Below are 16,377 nucleotides of genomic sequence, written 5' to 3'. Positions count from 1 at the left end.
TCCTCGTCTGAAAAGATTATAATTAAGTTGAAAAATGGGTGTTCTGAAATGGTTGGACCTACTAAATCTGGCAGCAAACCTGTAAACCCAGGAAGAGCACTTCTTCTTTTTCCAAATGCGAATATGTTATGTATAGAATCTCTTTAAGGCACTGAAGCAAAAAATGGCTTGTTTAAGTTTAAAGATCAGAGAGAGGGTGGAAAACACTCATGCAAAACTGTTTTTAGTCTAACAAATCTAAGTGACTTATTTAGACTATATGTAAAAAAAAAAAAAAAAATTGTTTTATTAAATCTAACAAAAAAATGAAAATATTAAATAAAAAAAATTAAACCAATAAAACTATAGACACCAAATTTAGTTCTGAAAATAACTCTTTATTTCCTTCTATATTCGTAGCAGTTTAACACATATCAGTGATACGCCTCATGCTCATGAATCTCATGTTGCTGTATCCCATATCTCTGAAGCTCCTGTACTCTCCAGGTCTAAAGTAGACCATCCTGCCTCTGTACTGGGGCTGCTCATACATGAGCCAGTGGCCATCCATCACATGACAGGACTGGCAGTCAGACATACGGTAACGTTCCATGATATTGTCACAGTCATCCATCAACTCATACATCTGTCCTCCGAAGTTGTCCCTCTCGTAGATCCTCATTCTGAAGGATCCTCTGTACTGTAAAACAAAGAAAGATTTATTCGAATATAATCATTATTTAGCAGTTTCTCGGCAATGCATGCATAGTATAGTATAATATCATAAATAAAGTGTGCATTACTAAATCTACACAACACTGTAAACAAAGTGAGAGCCGTACTGGAGGAATCATGCGGCAGGATCTGATAGTGTCGAACATCATGCCCATGCTCATCATGCGCTGCATGTCATGGTTCTCGCCCCTCCTCAGGAAGAACTGGTTCCCCATGTAGCTGTTGCGCTCATAGACCATGAAACAACCGCTCTCCACCCTGATTGAACCAACGCGGCTCAGGTAAGAGGAGATATCAGAGCAGTCGCTCATGCAGTCATAGCTGCGCCCCTGGAAGTTCCTGTCCTCGTAGAAGATGACCTGTTGGTGGGATTGAAAATTCAGGTGATTTAAAAAAAAAAAAGCCTTTTAGAACTGAATTGAATTGAATCATGTTTGTCTTTAGTCTTTAAATAAAAACTGGATGCAATATGAACTTAAAGCTTTCTATGAAATATTAAGCATACTTATTTCAAACAAATTACCTTGCCCATGATGGTAGTGTGTTGTTTATCTCAGTGCTTCAGCTCACTGCTGTACTTTGATGGCCTTTGGTGGTGGTTTTTATACAAAAACCAGGGGCCCACATTTTGTTGTTATTCAAATGCGAGAAGCTGATGATCAAGCAGTATGACTTCTGCTGAAGTGGTCCAGTAAACTGAAACAATAGTTTTTATCCATACATCTCTGGCAGCTGTTTGTGCATTGTCTTTTACAGTATTGGCAAGACTATAGTCAAATCCAGAGCGAATGTTCTTTCAATATCACAAGTGACATATTCATGCAAAGTATACTGTAACATGTCTCATTCGAACGTATAACTTTCGGTGCATGTGACTCCAACTAGAGACAACAAGTGTGCTACCAAATCATAAAATAATTTTCAGAAATGTGTAACTGCATTTGCAGTTTCTTGTAATTATGCATGTGCTATTTTTCAATGTGCTAAACATTTTATTTATTGTCACATATTTAAATGTTGCACTGGAAAATTCTATTTTCTGTTTCCTCCAAACCTACATGCACATTACAAGCATGATTGCTACTGCAGGGAGTAATTCAGTTTACCTGGTATATAAGCATTAAATTAAGCATGCAAAATTTTATTTTTGTCCTATTAAAATAATACGTTTTATGAAAATAATGAATATTATTATCGGACATCTGAAAAACAGTATTTAGCAATTAAGGTTAGAGATGTTTGAAATGGCATTATCCATTATTTATATACCTCAATAATAATAATAATAATAATAATGTGTTTATTTTGTGTGGTTTTTTTTTTCACCTAGTGCAAGCATTTGATATATTATATATTTTGTCATTTTCATGCTTTATCTGTTTGACAACAGAATCTCACAGACCTGTAATCTATTTTGCTTATCCAGGTAAATATTTTCCTGTACAATTTTATACAATGTCTTGCTATATGCTATATTGTACGGTGGCCGAGAGAGCTCGTGTTTTTTCAATTTGCATGTTTTCTTAAGTTGCAGTGCGTTGAGCTCTCTCGGCCACCGTAATATTGACATAAATGCAGTTTTGTATTGTTATTTTTGCTTTTTGTTAAGATTTGTAAATGTGTAAAAATGTTTTTAAAAAATCAAAGTGAGAAGGTGAAAAAAGCCAATTCATTCTGTTATAAGAGACTGATTTAGTGCTGAGAATTCAGTAAAATTGGAGTACTTTATTATTACAAATATCGTTTTATTTTTATCTCTTTGTTTGTTTTTTAATGTCCAGGCACAAGAAGTGAAAAATCTTATAAACAGGAAATGAACAGTTCATATAAATAAGTGCAAGCAGAATGGCTAATAATCAGTGACTCGTCTGAAGGAGCCCACAATGGCACAGGTAGCACACCAGTCTCGGTATCTCCTGTATTCCCCAGGTTTCAGGAAGTACTGCCTCCCTCTGTAGTTGGGATATTCATAGAAGATCCAGTAGCCATTCATCACATTACAGGAGTACACATGTCGATGGTGGAAACGATCAGACACACAGGGGCAGTCATCTGTGAATTCTATCATATGACCTCCGTAGTCAGCCTTCTCATAGATCCTCAGTCTGTATGGTCCCCTGTACTGTTGACGTCAAGACGCAAATGAATGATTCAGTACACTGGTGTCAAAGAAACCGTAATATAAGTATCTCCACAAAAGGAGCACATTCAGTGAAGCTCACCATTGGAATCAGGCGACAGGATCGAATCCAGCTACTGAAGCCCATCCATCTCTGGTAGTCAGAATACTCGCCTCGCTTCATAAAATACTGGTGGCCCATATAATTTGGACGTTCATAGATCATGAAACAGCCACTCTCTACTCTGATGGAGTTGCAGCGACTAAAGTAAGTGTGCAGGTCTGTGCAGTCATTACTGCACTCATAACTACGACCTTGAAAATGTTTGTCCTCGTAAAAAACAATCTGAAAAAGCCAACAAAATCAACACTTTGTTTTAGTGCAGAGATTAGGAGAATAATCCATCAGCGTCAAAGTTTAGCATACATAGGGGAGGTGCAATTCAATGTAAATGTCATGAAAGTGGTGCCAAAAATCCTACCTTGCCCATGGTCTCCGTTGGAGAGATTCCATATGCTTCCCAAGCTTTTTATACTGCCTCTTGACAAACAAAGTATTGTTATTCAAATGAATACAGGAATATGTCAGAGTACTGGCACATGTTTACCTTTTTGTTAGAGCACAATATTGGGTTCAAAAATATGGATTTTACTTGAAAAAGGATATATAATTACATGTTTGGTGTTTTCTCTTACATGGTCCAGGGAAAGAACTGGTACGGCACCCACACATTCACAGCACAATGCACACAGAACAATATGGAACATCCCTTTTGCATTAAAGAAGTTGTTCAACAGAGGGAGCAGTTACTGAGATTCCATACTCAACAGTATTGTCAACTGAACTGAATTTTCCAATAAATTCTTACATATGAAAAAGATAATTTAAAGAGAAAAGTCCTATTCATCATTTCAGAGTTAAGTCAGCTGTGTTTTGGGGATGTTACTTGAACATTGTCTCTGATATTCAAATGTCAACCTTTGATGTGCTTCATGCTCTAAAAACCATAGATATTTGTTTGTAAAAGCAACAAGCTAAAGACCCAGTAAAAGGCCCACATACAGTTTTTGCTATTTTGTTGCATGTAAAAGAAAAGAAAAAAATGTTGTTTATCAGCAAAAGCAGAAGTTTTCACTGTACAGCAAGTTTGTCCAAAATGTTTCTTTAACATGGACATACATATTATTTATATGCTTTTTGTAAATGTCTTGTGTGTGTAGATATAAATAGCCTTAATATTTAAAGTGGCAAAAATACTACAGTAAAACGTTTAAAATGGAAAATAATAAAAGACAATACAACCATCTTTTATAAGAAGGCCTCTTACTGCAGATACACCAAAAAAGCAAGCAAGCAGTATTTAATTTAATGTTTTTGTGATACCATGAAGCATTATATGACTCTGTGTGTGCAAATAGTTTTTTTTTTTATCTTAAAAAAATTTGTATTTTAGGAAGAAAAATGACCACTTCATCGCAAAGCCATACATGGGTGAATACAGATTAAGTAGAACACTATCTGAAAGTACTACTAAACTAGAGTCATCTATCAAGTTCCATTAGCAAAGAAACAACAGCCATGACAAAAGATCAGAAATGTACCTGTATCCATCCAATTAATACCACAACATAATTACTTACTTAACTATAAATCCAAATGACCTAAGATCGATTTTGTCTTCTTATTCAGTCGTCTTCAAATTATGAAGTTGCGTGTCCATCACTGAATATGTGTTTAGGAGCTATAATTTATAGCTTGTATTTTCACTTTTTCTTGTAATTTGGTATTGGATTGTCACTTTGTACGACTAAAACATGCATGTGGATTAAAAACATCCTCTAATTTCTCTGAGGTCAATGTGCCTTTAAATAGCGGGGCTGCTTTTGTTTTTGACAGTCATGGTAGAGAGAGATTTAACTACAATGAGGGCAGTTAATCCAGATTGAGCCCTGCATTGTTTAGCCAAAAGCATAAACTGTGTGAGAGACAGTTCGCTCTCAGTTTTGCTTTACCAATGAATGTTTTCCAGTCTGGTAACCAGATTTGCAATAGAAAATGTCACTGATAGGTCAATTAAATGTGGAACAAATAGTTCTTTATTCTAATAATAAATAGACTTTTTCTGTTATTAATTTCACACGAAAACACTAGAACAAAAATAATAACCCGACTTTCTGTTATTAATTTCACATAAAAACATTAGAATAGAATTAATAACCAGACAAGCAAAAGTTTCAGTCAAGAGATTTTATTTAGTGCATATGTTGTTGCACAATTTATGTTGTCTAGTTGAAAGAGGTTATTCTCCTGAGGGACCCGATTCTTGGGGCCGTTCCTCCCCAGTCGCTGTACTTCTTGTATTCACCTGGTCCAAGGTAGTACATTCGTCCCCTGTAGTTGGGCTGCTCATACAGAAGCCAGTGACCGTCCATCACGTGACAGGAGTGGATGTCAGATGTATGGAAGCGGTCCATGATGTTAGGGCAGTCTTCCGTGACTTCTACCATCTGACCTCCCATATCAGCCCGGTCATATAGCCTCATTCTGTAGTTACCAGCATACTGCAAGAAAACATGGATTTGGGATATATTTAATCAACACATTTATTATTTCAAAGAATATCAAAAGTGTGTTTCTGAAGTCTAAAGCATTCTATTTCTTTGATCTGATGAACTAGTGCATGGCTGTTTTTTTAACAATGTTTATTTGCTAATTCCCATAAATCACTTACCATGGGGATCATCCGGCATGATCTGATACAGTTACTGAAGCCAATCATGCGCTGACAGTCAGAATACTCGCCCTTCCGCAGGAAGTACTGCTGTCCCATATAATTTGGGTGCTCATACACCATGAAACACCCACTCTCTACCCTGATGGAGTTGCATTGGGTAAAATAGGGGTGCAGGTCTGCACAGTCACTGCTGCACTCATGGTATCGGCCCTGAAAGTTCCTGTCCTCGTAGAAGATGATCTGTTAAAGATAAATGGTATAATAAATCTACTATACAATATATGAAATAATGTGAACTTGCAGCTGTAAAGTGGCTTCATGTTATAGAGTTGAAAACCATTATAAGTCTATTAGTCTATGAGAGTGAGAGATGCCATCTTACCTTTCCGATAGTCATGTTGGCATCTAGCAGAGCTAATGCTCGACACTGGCATTCAGTTTATCACAGTCTTTTATAAAACCTAGAAGCTGCTCTGTGATTGCACAGCATAAAGTATTGTCATTCAAATAAATCTCGCCCAGGGAGAAAGTAATAGGGGCTAGAATCAGGGGGGGCAATGAAACAATCTGATTATGTTTGGCTTGGCCCTGGTGCAGTTTTTCCATATTCATCTAAATGCCCCGTCCTGCTTGCAGAAGCTTCAGTCTGACTGCAATCAGCACAATAAATCAATGTAAAAGCAACAGGTCTTATACTGAATCAGTTGAGTAATGGATGGTTCATTTAAGTCTGGATAAAGCTGCAATATTATTATATGATTCATCTTATATAATGACCAAACTGAAAATACCAATAAACTAACATGAAAGTGGAACATGAAATAAAAAAGAAAACATTGTGCTCATTTATAAGCAGTAGTATTTAATTAGTCTGCTGTAAGTATAGAAACACAGTTACATTATGAATAATATACTGTCAAATGTTACATAAAACATTCTATGAGTCAAAAATAAGCAAATATATAGATTTAAAATGTATAAACATTTATTTCTGAGGTAACATATAAGAGCATTTGAAGCATAAAGGCTACATACTGTAAGTTGTTATTCAACATGATTGCCTGTGTTGCTTAACATGGCAGACCTATGTTAAGTAATAGAAGCAAATAATTTTAAGTTTGGTGTGTGTGTGTGTGTGTGTGTGTTAACAACAGTGTTTATTACATTAAAAAATAAACAAACATAAAAAAAACCTGCTAAGCAGCCTGCATGAATGTTAATTCTAGTTATTGATGATTCGTTTGATGGAACCCACATGGGCACTCAAGCCTCCCCATTCAGTGAATCTTGTGTATTCTCCAGGCCTCATGAGGTACATCCTGCCTTTGTAGTTGGACTGTTCAAAGAAGAGCCAGTTTCCACCAATCACCTTGCAGGAGAATATGTGGTTTGTTTGGAACATGTCCATGACATTTGGACAGTCCTCCACTAGAGCCATCATTTGACCTCCACACTCCATTCTCTCAAACAGTTTCACCTCATGAGAAGATCCCTGTGTCTGGTAGAGAGAAGAACAAAACATGTCTAAATCAACTACTATCTTAATACTATCTCATTTTTCACTCATTCCTGACATTTAAAAGAATGTTTAGAGTGATAAAAAAGTTAACTTTATCATTACTTCCAATGTAGCTCACTCAAGCATATAGTATAATCACCATGGCCATGGGAATTTCACGGCAGGAGCAGACGCAGTCATTTTTGCCCAACCAGCTTTCAAAGTCTGGGTACTTTCCTTTACGGACCAAGAATTGCTGGCCTTTGTAATGTGGTTGTTCATAGATCATGAAGCATCCACTCTCCACCATGATGGAGTTACAGCAGCCAAGATAGCAGAGCATATCTGCACAATCACCACTGCATTCATACTGATGACCCTCAAAATTCTTGTTTTCATAGAAAATTATCTGTTAAAAAAAAGAGAGAGAAGACAGTCCATATGCATGCACAGTTTACAGGAAAACCAGTGTAAATATCTTGAATATAAGGTAAACTATATTTTTGTATGACTTTCTCACTTTCCTTACAGTATTGATTTACCTTCCCCATTTTCGACAGCAGTTGTGCCATGTGAGTGTGACGCGCTATGGTATATATATAGTGTCATATAATTTCAAGGTTAAAACTTTGCCAAGATCAACGTTACCTCTCTTTTAAGAGCTTACAAATTATCATAATTGTGTTAACCCGTGGCCAGGGGGAAAATACAGATACATAGTCAGTTTGTTTAAATATACTGAAATCACGGCTCGCTGGACGACCCTTGATTTAAAGTGTAACACAACAAATTTGAAATCGGTTTAATCAGGTGGACTTGGGATATTCAGATCCGAGTCCTCTCAAAACCTGAATGAATTAATAATAATTAATTCCCTACAGTTAAAATTAAGTAATCAAAGTCATTACAATATATACACACACGAAGTGTCGACACTGTATGTGTCATTCATATTATAATTACACACACAAAAAATGCTTTTTTGCCATTTGGTTTTTAAAAGTTTTGTTATAATTCTTTTGTTAAAAATATTGTCAGTACTGCCATTTTGTGAATAAATGCAGTAAAAACAAAAAAGAAAAAAAAAATTAGGCTGTGATCACATAATGAATAGATGAAACGCAGAAAATCATTATTTTCTGTCATATAAAATCAATATCAATACCCAATATCCAATAAGTCATGATAAATTGCTTGTAAGTTCCATGTAAGACTTGTCATGTGATATTAACTTAAATATGTGAATTTACAATAGCCAGTTGTGTGGAAATGATTAAAAAACATATTAATATGAAATGATTACTTAAAAATTATTTATAGAAATTATTAATATGTTAAATGTAAGTGTATGCATTTAAATGTATGCATGTATTTATTAATTAATTCACGTTATTGATTATTTAATTTAATTAATATTTATGGTATTATTTCTTTTGGATACATTATATTACATGATATGCACACACACACACACACACACACACACATATATATATATATATATATATATATAAACTGTATTTTGACTATATAATATATTTAATATATTCTGTATATACTTTACACTCTAATAAATATGTTTTATTACTCTTTAATCCATAGCAATTTATTATTCACTTACAACAGGGTTTACCTGAACCAAACTTTGTCTAAGTTGAACCCCATATTTACATGGTTATAACAGTCCTACTTTTTAATGTTTATCTATATAAACATTGTATTAGACATAAGCCATATTATTTTTAAGCAAGTTTTCTACACTTCATCTGTTTATCATTAGTTATTTACCATGAGTTAGCATTAATATACAGCACAAGCAGATAGAACGCTTGAAACCTGTCTCATGGAGGAAAACGTCTCTACAGTTTTATTCAGTTCTCCGAACAGTGTCAAGCAGTCTGGCAGCCTATAGCATGAGTCGTCATCAGGCAGGGACTCCTCCAGGTAGAGGGTGCAAGAACAAAACTCAAGACACTTGAGCACAGACACCATTTTATTTAGTGTGTGAAAAAGGGCATACAGCAGACATTTCACAAGGACTCCTTTCATTAGAGATCCATGATTCGTCTGATGGAGCCTATCCTCGAACTCATGCCGCCCCAGTCACTGTACTTCCTGTACTCGCCAGGCCTCAGGTAGAAATGCCTGCCTGTGTAGTTGGGCTGCTCATAACCAAGCCAGTGACCATCCATCACATGGCAGGAATGGAAGTCGGACATGTTGAAGCGATCCGTGAGGTTGGGGCAGTCGTCCTCAAGCTCCATCATCCTGCCACCCATGTCCTGGCGCTCATAGAGCCTCATTCTGAAGGGCCCACCATGCTAATGGGTACCAAAAAAAACAGGAAGTTAAGGCTGAGTATTTAATTTCAATATGTTAAAACAAGAACATTTATAATTCAGATAACAATTAACTTCAGTCTTTACCACTGGGATCATACGACAGGATCTGACGCAATCATTCATTCCCATCGTACGCATGTAATCAGGGTACTCTCCCCTTCTCAGAAAATACTGGCGTCCCATGAAATTGGTTCGGTCGTAGACCATGAAGCAACCGCTTTCCACTCTGATGGAGTGACAGCGATTGAAGTAGGAATGCAGGTCAGCACAGTCACTCATGCACTCATGATAACGACCGCCGAAGTTCCTATCCTCGTAAAAGTTAATCTAGAGGAAACATTTTACATAATGAGAGCAGCACAATAATAATTCATATATGGCTAATTCGTTATTCTAATTCGTACAGACCTTTCCCATGTTTGTGTAGGCTTTGAACTTTTTCCTATGTGCCAAATACTGCTGGAACTATAAATATATATCCAAGAAAATAATGGTACTATTGTTTGTGTTGTCATTTAAATCGCAGTGTACTCATGTCAGCAGAAACTGTACAGGAATATTGCAAACATGGACAGTTTTACCCCAAACAATCACTTTGATTGCCTCTGTAAAAGCTGCTGGAAAGGTCTGGGAATAACAATAGTGTTATTTGTCTGCATTTATTTTAACATTACATATCACAAGTCTGTTTATATGTTTAAATAAGAACATTTAATTGTAACTGAAAGGTTTTGTTCTTGAAATTGTGAAATGCCTTTAGTATAGCCGATAGTGGATGTTTATGAGGAAATCTATTCAAGAAATATTTGTATGTAGTTTTGTCAACGAAAGTCCCATTGCCATGATCTATCTCACTAACAAGTGTATTGCAGCAATTATTCTAACTCTTTATCCAGTGTAAGATGGCTACCTAATTAAAATAAGGCCTAACAGAAGACATCAAGGCTTTGTCAGTGACTGAATATGTTACCAGAATGAAAAGTTCTATGTGATTGCCAATAGAAAAGTTGAGTTTGTAGGGATCAAAACCTTTGTTACAATGTTATGGTGGCTTCCTACTGTCCATACTGTATATAATTTCTTTGGCGTCTAAAACATGCTATAAATTGATATTGATATGTAATGCCTACAGTGTATTTTTAAATCATTTACACTGGAAAACATAAGGGAATACTAATCGTTTAGGAATTAAAGCTTCTTCCCACAGATGCCATACAGCCTGAAATCTATATATGTTTGATCATGGACAGCTGTAGTAATCAACACACCTGCAGCATGAATACATACACTGCCAAGCATTTGGCTTTGTGACATTTTATTGACAAGTTAATGCCAGAAAAGACACAATTATTTTCATAATGTGAACTCTAAAAATCAGTGATCCTGCGGAAGGAGCCAATGGTGGCACACATGGCACCCCAGTCACTGAACTTGCGATACTCGCCAGGAGGCATGAAATACTGACGGCCTCGATAACTGGGGTGCTCATAGAAGGTCCAGTAGCCCTCCATGACATTGCAAGAGTGAACGCTGCGGCACTGGAAACTTTCATGAATGGACTTGCAGTCATCACTGAATTCCATCATCTGACCTTGGAAATCTGGCCGATCATAGATCCGGATGCGGTAGGATCCATCACTTTTCTGCAAAACATTTCAAAATATTTTTTAAATAAAGGTTTAAATGGCTTAGAGTTTGAATGTCTGCAAAGAAAATGTGTACAACAACACAGAATGCAAAAGATTTACACAGCATGGATACTGAGAACTAGAGTTTTCTGTGGCAGAACAGTGAACAACAAAGATGGAATAATAAAATATAATAAAACATGCATTCTACTCACATAAGAAAATGTACGGCATGAGCGAATGGTGTCATTGTAGCCCATCCAGCGGTGGTATTCAGGATATTCACCTCTGGTTAGCACATACTGGAAACCAGAGTAGTTGGGTCTTTCATACAGGACCCAGCAGCCACTCTCCACTCTGATAGAGTTGCATCGACTGAAATGAGGGTGCATGTCTGGGCAGTCTGTGTCGCACTCATAGGAGCGACCTTGGAAGTTTCTCTCCTCATAAAAGACAATCTGAAATCAAGAGATGTCACAGATTACAGCAAATTAAACAGACAACTGTAACAGGTCTGTTGTTCTGTTTATAGTCATAGTAGCATTAATTCTAATTAGCATTTCAGCATTAGCAACTGTTCAATCAAATGCTAATCTAAACTTTCCTTAAGAAATGCAAAAATAATGAAGTTATCATTTTTGACGGTTTCATTTACCTTACTCATTTTGATGTGAGCCTCTGGAAACAGTCCTAAACATGAGAAACAGTCAAACAAACTAGGGCACGAGGTCTGCTTTATAAACCACCATCAACATGGTGGATCAAACTTTATTTGTCCTTTCAATGACTGGGACTTGGCATTCTGATGGTGATGCCAACCTCTTAATCCTATCCATAGATTGTAAAGCCCTGATTCATCAAATCAAAATTCCTATCTGGCAAATTACTGACCTCAGCTGCCCTCCTCTGTTTTGATCCAGACACTAATGATATGCTTTATGTGATGGAATTATTGCTTATGACATGGAATGCATCAACATCCAAAAATGTCTGTAACACACCACATGTTGCAGAGTTCAGAAAGTAATAGTTCAAGAATTTTATTGATTACTGTAAACATTGAATCTTCTTTCACATGTCAAATGAAAATGCATGGGCAAATTAATTATTATTTACACCTTCTATTTCTAAAATAACACTATGTATGAACACTTTGGACTAACACTAAGAAAGTCAGTAAAAAGTATTATTGGTATTTATAAACTAAACCTTGTCAGTTGATCTGCTGTCTTTATTATTACCTGCAATGTCAAAAAAAATCAAAAGTTGAGAAAACTAAAAAGTTTAAGGCAACTAGCTTCAGCAGATTATTGAGTTTTCTCAACTTGTTGTTTTCAATTTATACAACAAAAAGTTGAGAAAACTCAAAAATCTCCTACAAAAACAAGAAAAAACCTTAAACTTTTAAGTTTTCTCAACTTTTGATTTTTCACAGTGTGGCAGTGAACAAAGTCCCAGGAAAGAACTAATATTTTACCAATAAGGACAAATGAGGAAAAACCTGAAATAATGTTACATGTGTTTAATAAACAATGAAAATGAATATTTGCTTGTTACAGCTGTTTTCAGTCCTGCAGAGATTCTTGCGAGCCCTCATAGTTTGCGGTTTCATCTTTTAAGGAGTCCTCGCTATCCTGTATTCGACACAAAATATAGGTGCAAAAATTCTAGTACACAATCGGAGCACATGATGCCAGTAATTTTTTTACTTTTTCAGTACATTATATTACTGTATGGGTCATAACAGATTGTGGTAAAATGTTAGGAACAGCTGACCGACACTCACACTAAATGAGGAGCTAGAAGAGGAGGTGGAGGAGGACTCCAGTTTCTCTGGTACTGGAGAGACCTCCTGTTTACTGTGTTCCTTGATCCAGCGTTTCAGTACCTGGGCTGATGAAGAGAGTAAATTAAATACTTTAATAGGATAAAGAAAGCATTTTGTTCTGTTGTTAATGATCACTTTTTAATACTGTATTAAATTAATGGATTTGATTGCTATGAAGGCACATACTGTGTTTTCTTGAGTGGTCCACTGCTTTGAATGAACTGAGCATAGCAAATGGATGATAAGAGAGGGAGAATGGGTGAACAATGTTGCCCTGTAGAGAAAAAATTCAGAAATCACAAAATATATACAAATATATATATATATATATATATACAATGTTTATGTTGTCTTAAGAAAAAGCAAAAATCGAGTATATAAAAGCAATTAAAAATTTTCAAAAGTCAGGTCATATAATGTAAATATTTCATACAAGACGATATCGCATGCGATTTATATACAAATATATATATATATATATATATATATATATTGACATTTTATTAAAATTAGATTGCTTCAATTCAATTCAATTATTAAACAAACAAAATGTAATCTTTCAGAAATTTGCAGAGGCTCCCAAATGGGTCCCTCTTGGTTGAGAACCACTGCATAATGTAAAGTGCCAGACTAAACAACATTTTCAGACCGGATGTATAGAATTCCCATTCTCATCCAGCGTGACATTTGTTCACTCAGGTGACAAACATAATATAATAAATACTGTAACATACCTTAGCATGATTATGAGGGTAAGATGCAACTGGTTTGCAATTGTACAGAGACAGAATGTCTTCTATAGGTAAGCTGTTCTGAAAATGAGAGAACAATAATATGGCTTGTGGACAAAAACACAAATGTTGTTGAAACTGGTTACTTATCCTTACCAGAAGCATTCCAGCAAAGGAAGAAAGGATCATTGCTTCTCTTTCCAGGTGATTAGGGTACTGGCTAATATGTCTTAAATTGCCAATTCCTCTACAAACAACATATCATTGCCAAATGTGAGGCAAAACACTGCACATAAAAATAAATCTATTGCACAAATACCATTTATATAAATTACTCACATGTAGTCATTCTCAGCTGCATTCTTCCCATTATCTTTACTGAGCCACCACAAAGCCACACTTATAGCCAAGTCATAATGGGCCTATATGAATATGCAGATGTATTTAGAACAAGCCCTAAGCTTGAATCTTGTTTTTCCATTTTTTATTATAAGAAACAAAAACAATAGCAACTAATATCTATACTCTCTCAATAAGACAAAGACAAACCTGACCTTTGAAATTAAACTTTCATTTTAATATCAATCACTTACCAAATCATCTAACATTGTAGAAGTGCTTTTTCCCTTCGGATCAAAACCAGTTTCTCTGAGTCGCTGTCCAATATATTCATCACTAAAAAAGTTTTTAAAAGCTTTGTTCTGAAAGTGTGTTCTTACAAATTAACAATTTATGATCACTTTATCCTGATACAGTACAGTGAATTTATTTCATGTTACTTACAGCAAAGTTTTAACATCTCTCTTCACTCGCTTGACCTCCATTTTTCAGACACTTGAAATACTTAATTCTATACTTCTTTATTTCAAGATTTAGTCAGGAAATAGCAGAAATCCCATTAAAACAGCAACATTAGGAAAAAGAAACCTTACAAGTTAAAAAAAAAAAGCACCACGAGTATAACTTTACCTAGTAGTTAATCCTCTGCCAGGGGCAACACTAAACACAGGAAGCAAACTTCAAACTATATTTTGACTTCCTATACGAACAGGAAAAGTGAGATGAACATTTGACAGGATATCTAACACACAAGTGTTAGGTTACCAAAAGCATCTGATGAGATTAACATTTGGAAGAAATTACAGGTTGGGATGCTCTAAAAAAAATTTATTCAATAAAAAACAGTCTGTGACTATAAGCCCATAACATTTGAATTCAATGCATTTGCTTAAAACAAATAGATCACCTCAACAAATAGAAAGTAATCATTTTCTTGAAAACACATTGAAAGAAAGCTCATTGAAACTTACCTAAAACTCAGATACCAACACTTCCTGACAGCACAATAAGATAACTATATATCAGCAGTTTTAGTCTGCTCTCATACAATATAAACCAGTTAAACAGACACTCCTACTCTGTCTCAGAATTGTAGTCGTCTCAGGTGAACAGTCCTCTAAATTATTCATTCAGTCCTTCAATCACTTTAACACTGTTGGCCAGTGCCTGGTTACATAACACACAGACTCAACTTTCCTACATATATCTTGATAGGAAAGAGATGAGGAAATGAACACAGCTGACTTCCATATGACCAGTATGAATGCAACAGAGGGATGGAAAGCAGAATTAACAATAAAATAGAATAGAGCATCTTAATAGAGCAGGTTCTCTTTATTAACCAATAAAATAATCTAAAATTTAAACAATATTTCCTATATATACATAAGAATGAAACTGAGCTGAGATCTGAAGGCAAGTTAACAGCTGTGATTTACTTTAAATCACATTGTGATTACTTTAAAATCCATCTTAAACATTTGCATTACATAAAAAAGACAAAATAAAATAAAATGAAAAACCAAAGGAAAGTCTGAAATCAACAAATGGGAAAATCACTCCTAAACTCGTTTCTTCTTCTTCTTTTTGTCTTTGAACACTGGAGAGTTTAAGAATTTTGTATCAGAGTATTTGTCCCCACGCCTCATCTTGCTGTTGAAAAACAACAACAACAACAAATGAATCAATAAAAAATTATCCGAAATCATAAAAAAAAAAATCTGTATTAAGACAGAAATACATTATATTTCATTGCATTACATTAGATTGTGTTATATCATTCAAGTGTAACTCACCAGTTGAGGGCTGGTTCTTTGTAGGAGACTGGTGCTGCTCTTCTCCGTGTTCTCCCGCAATCAGAGTTATGCCCTGTATTTGTTAGACTCTTCATAACCCTGCCTTCTTCTGTTCGCAGAATGAAAATAAATATATAAGATACAAACAAATATAAGACATATGTGAAATGCAAAAAAGGGAAAAATAAAAATGAAACAGTCTCAAATTCATCTGTATTAAATGCGTACTAATATGTGACCCTGGACCACAAAACCAGTCTTAAGTGTTAATTTTTCCGAAATTGAGATTTATACAACATCTGAACGCTGAATGAATAAGCTTTCCATTGATGTATGGTTTGTTAGGATAGGGCAATATTTGGTCACGAGATACAACTATTTGAAAATCTGGAATCTGAGGGTGCAAAAAAATCTAAATATTGAGAAAATCGCCTTTAAAGTTGTCCAAATTAAGTTCTTAGCAATGCATATTACTAATCAAAACGTTTTTTTGAAGTTTTGATATATTTACGGTAGGAAATTTACAAAATATCTTCATGGAACATGATCTTTACTTAATATCCTAATGATTTTTGGAATAAAAATCAATAATTTTGACCCATACAATATATTTTTGGCTATTGCTACAAATATACCCCAGCGACTTA

The 16,377-nt window shown here is 35.2% G+C and overlaps 8 protein-coding genes across 14 annotated transcripts in view; all 8 read right to left on the bottom strand.

The window, feature by feature from the left end:
• Positions 1 to 374: 374 nt before the first annotated feature.
• Positions 375 to 1,307, bottom strand: LOC107724461 (gamma-crystallin M1). Its single transcript, XM_016533403.1, has 3 exons — positions 1,238 to 1,307; positions 822 to 1,073; positions 375 to 679 (listed from the first exon to the last, which is right to left on the bottom strand). The coding sequence occupies exons 1-3, from the start codon at positions 1,244 to 1,246 to the stop codon at positions 404 to 406; spliced, it is 537 nt and encodes a 178-aa protein (XP_016388889.1). The 5' UTR covers positions 1,247 to 1,307; the 3' UTR covers positions 375 to 403.
• A 1,213-nt stretch (positions 1,308 to 2,520) lies between these two features.
• Positions 2,521 to 4,652, bottom strand: LOC107724448 (gamma-crystallin M2-like). Of its 4 annotated transcripts, none has more exons than XM_016533385.1 (5): positions 4,471 to 4,652; positions 3,509 to 3,603; positions 3,316 to 3,372; positions 2,937 to 3,179; positions 2,521 to 2,836 (listed from the first exon to the last, which is right to left on the bottom strand). In XM_016533385.1, the coding sequence occupies exons 3-5, from the start codon at positions 3,322 to 3,324 to the stop codon at positions 2,564 to 2,566; spliced, it is 525 nt and encodes a 174-aa protein (XP_016388871.1). In that variant the 5' UTR covers positions 3,325 to 3,372; positions 3,509 to 3,603; positions 4,471 to 4,652; the 3' UTR covers positions 2,521 to 2,563. The 4 variants fall into 4 exon arrangements, with proteins under 4 accessions (XP_016388871.1, XP_016388872.1, XP_016388873.1 ...); XM_016533386.1 differs by having other exon boundaries at positions 3,316 to 3,374; positions 3,530 to 3,603; XM_016533387.1 differs by lacking the exon at positions 3,509 to 3,603 and having other exon boundaries at positions 3,316 to 3,374.
• Positions 4,653 to 5,066: 414 nt separating this feature from the next.
• Positions 5,067 to 6,048, bottom strand: crygm6 (crystallin, gamma M6). Its single transcript, XM_016533442.1, has 3 exons — positions 5,951 to 6,048; positions 5,566 to 5,808; positions 5,067 to 5,395 (listed from the first exon to the last, which is right to left on the bottom strand). The coding sequence occupies exons 1-3, from the start codon at positions 5,963 to 5,965 to the stop codon at positions 5,120 to 5,122; spliced, it is 534 nt and encodes a 177-aa protein (XP_016388928.1). The 5' UTR covers positions 5,966 to 6,048; the 3' UTR covers positions 5,067 to 5,119.
• A 710-nt stretch (positions 6,049 to 6,758) lies between these two features.
• LOC107724481 (beta-crystallin S-1-like) lies at positions 6,759 to 7,638 on the bottom strand. Of its 3 annotated transcripts, none has more exons than XM_016533445.1 (3): positions 7,596 to 7,638; positions 7,227 to 7,475; positions 6,759 to 7,066 (listed from the first exon to the last, which is right to left on the bottom strand). In XM_016533445.1, the coding sequence occupies exons 2-3, from the start codon at positions 7,407 to 7,409 to the stop codon at positions 6,791 to 6,793; spliced, it is 459 nt and encodes a 152-aa protein (XP_016388931.1). In that variant the 5' UTR covers positions 7,410 to 7,475; positions 7,596 to 7,638; the 3' UTR covers positions 6,759 to 6,790. The 3 variants fall into 3 exon arrangements, with proteins under 3 accessions (XP_016388931.1, XP_016388929.1, XP_016388930.1); XM_016533443.1 differs by having other exon boundaries at positions 7,609 to 7,623; XM_016533444.1 differs by having other exon boundaries at positions 7,233 to 7,475; positions 7,609 to 7,623.
• A 1,403-nt stretch (positions 7,639 to 9,041) lies between these two features.
• On the bottom strand, positions 9,042 to 9,900 carry LOC107724483 (beta-crystallin S-1-like). The gene is made up of 3 exons (XM_016533448.1): positions 9,817 to 9,900; positions 9,493 to 9,735; positions 9,042 to 9,387 (listed from the first exon to the last, which is right to left on the bottom strand). The coding sequence occupies exons 1-3, from the start codon at positions 9,823 to 9,825 to the stop codon at positions 9,115 to 9,117; spliced, it is 525 nt and encodes a 174-aa protein (XP_016388934.1). The 5' UTR covers positions 9,826 to 9,900; the 3' UTR covers positions 9,042 to 9,114.
• Positions 9,901 to 10,710: 810 nt separating this feature from the next.
• Positions 10,711 to 11,795, bottom strand: LOC107724482 (gamma-crystallin M2-like). Its single transcript, XM_016533446.1, has 3 exons — positions 11,692 to 11,795; positions 11,252 to 11,494; positions 10,711 to 11,051 (listed from the first exon to the last, which is right to left on the bottom strand). The coding sequence occupies exons 1-3, from the start codon at positions 11,698 to 11,700 to the stop codon at positions 10,776 to 10,778; spliced, it is 528 nt and encodes a 175-aa protein (XP_016388932.1). The 5' UTR covers positions 11,701 to 11,795; the 3' UTR covers positions 10,711 to 10,775.
• A 799-nt stretch (positions 11,796 to 12,594) lies between these two features.
• c9h2orf80 (chromosome 9 C2orf80 homolog) lies at positions 12,595 to 14,250 on the bottom strand. Its single transcript, XM_016533413.1, has 7 exons — positions 14,189 to 14,250; positions 13,935 to 14,017; positions 13,752 to 13,842; positions 13,599 to 13,676; positions 13,051 to 13,138; positions 12,823 to 12,929; positions 12,595 to 12,670 (listed from the first exon to the last, which is right to left on the bottom strand). Exons 1-7 carry the CDS (start codon positions 14,201 to 14,203, stop codon positions 12,602 to 12,604), a joined length of 531 nt encoding a protein of 176 aa, XP_016388899.1. The 5' UTR covers positions 14,204 to 14,250; the 3' UTR covers positions 12,595 to 12,601.
• Positions 14,251 to 15,461: 1,211 nt separating this feature from the next.
• Positions 15,462 to 16,377, bottom strand: part of LOC107724470 (shugoshin-like 2) — a 7,263-nt gene continuing 6,347 nt past the window's right edge. Inside the window, exons 7-8 of one of the 2 annotated variants that reach the window (XM_016533430.1) lie at positions 15,731 to 15,839; positions 15,462 to 15,587 (exon numbers count right to left, since the gene is read on the bottom strand). In XM_016533430.1, coding sequence (XP_016388916.1) covers positions 15,497 to 15,587; positions 15,731 to 15,839 — 200 coding nt within the window. In that variant the 3' untranslated portion in view covers positions 15,462 to 15,496. The remainder of the gene's footprint in view (positions 15,588 to 15,730; positions 15,840 to 16,377) is intronic. The other variant, XM_016533431.1, reaches the window with a different exon arrangement.

This window comes from Sinocyclocheilus rhinocerous, unplaced genomic scaffold, assembly GCF_001515625.1.
Source record: "Sinocyclocheilus rhinocerous isolate Xijiao unplaced genomic scaffold, SAMN03320098_v1.1 scaffold64, whole genome shotgun sequence".
NCBI classification, from domain to species: domain Eukaryota; kingdom Metazoa; phylum Chordata; class Actinopteri; order Cypriniformes; family Cyprinidae; genus Sinocyclocheilus; species Sinocyclocheilus rhinocerous.
The sequence above is the reverse complement of the archived record's forward strand: the minus strand, read 5'-3'. Positions and strand labels throughout refer to the sequence as shown.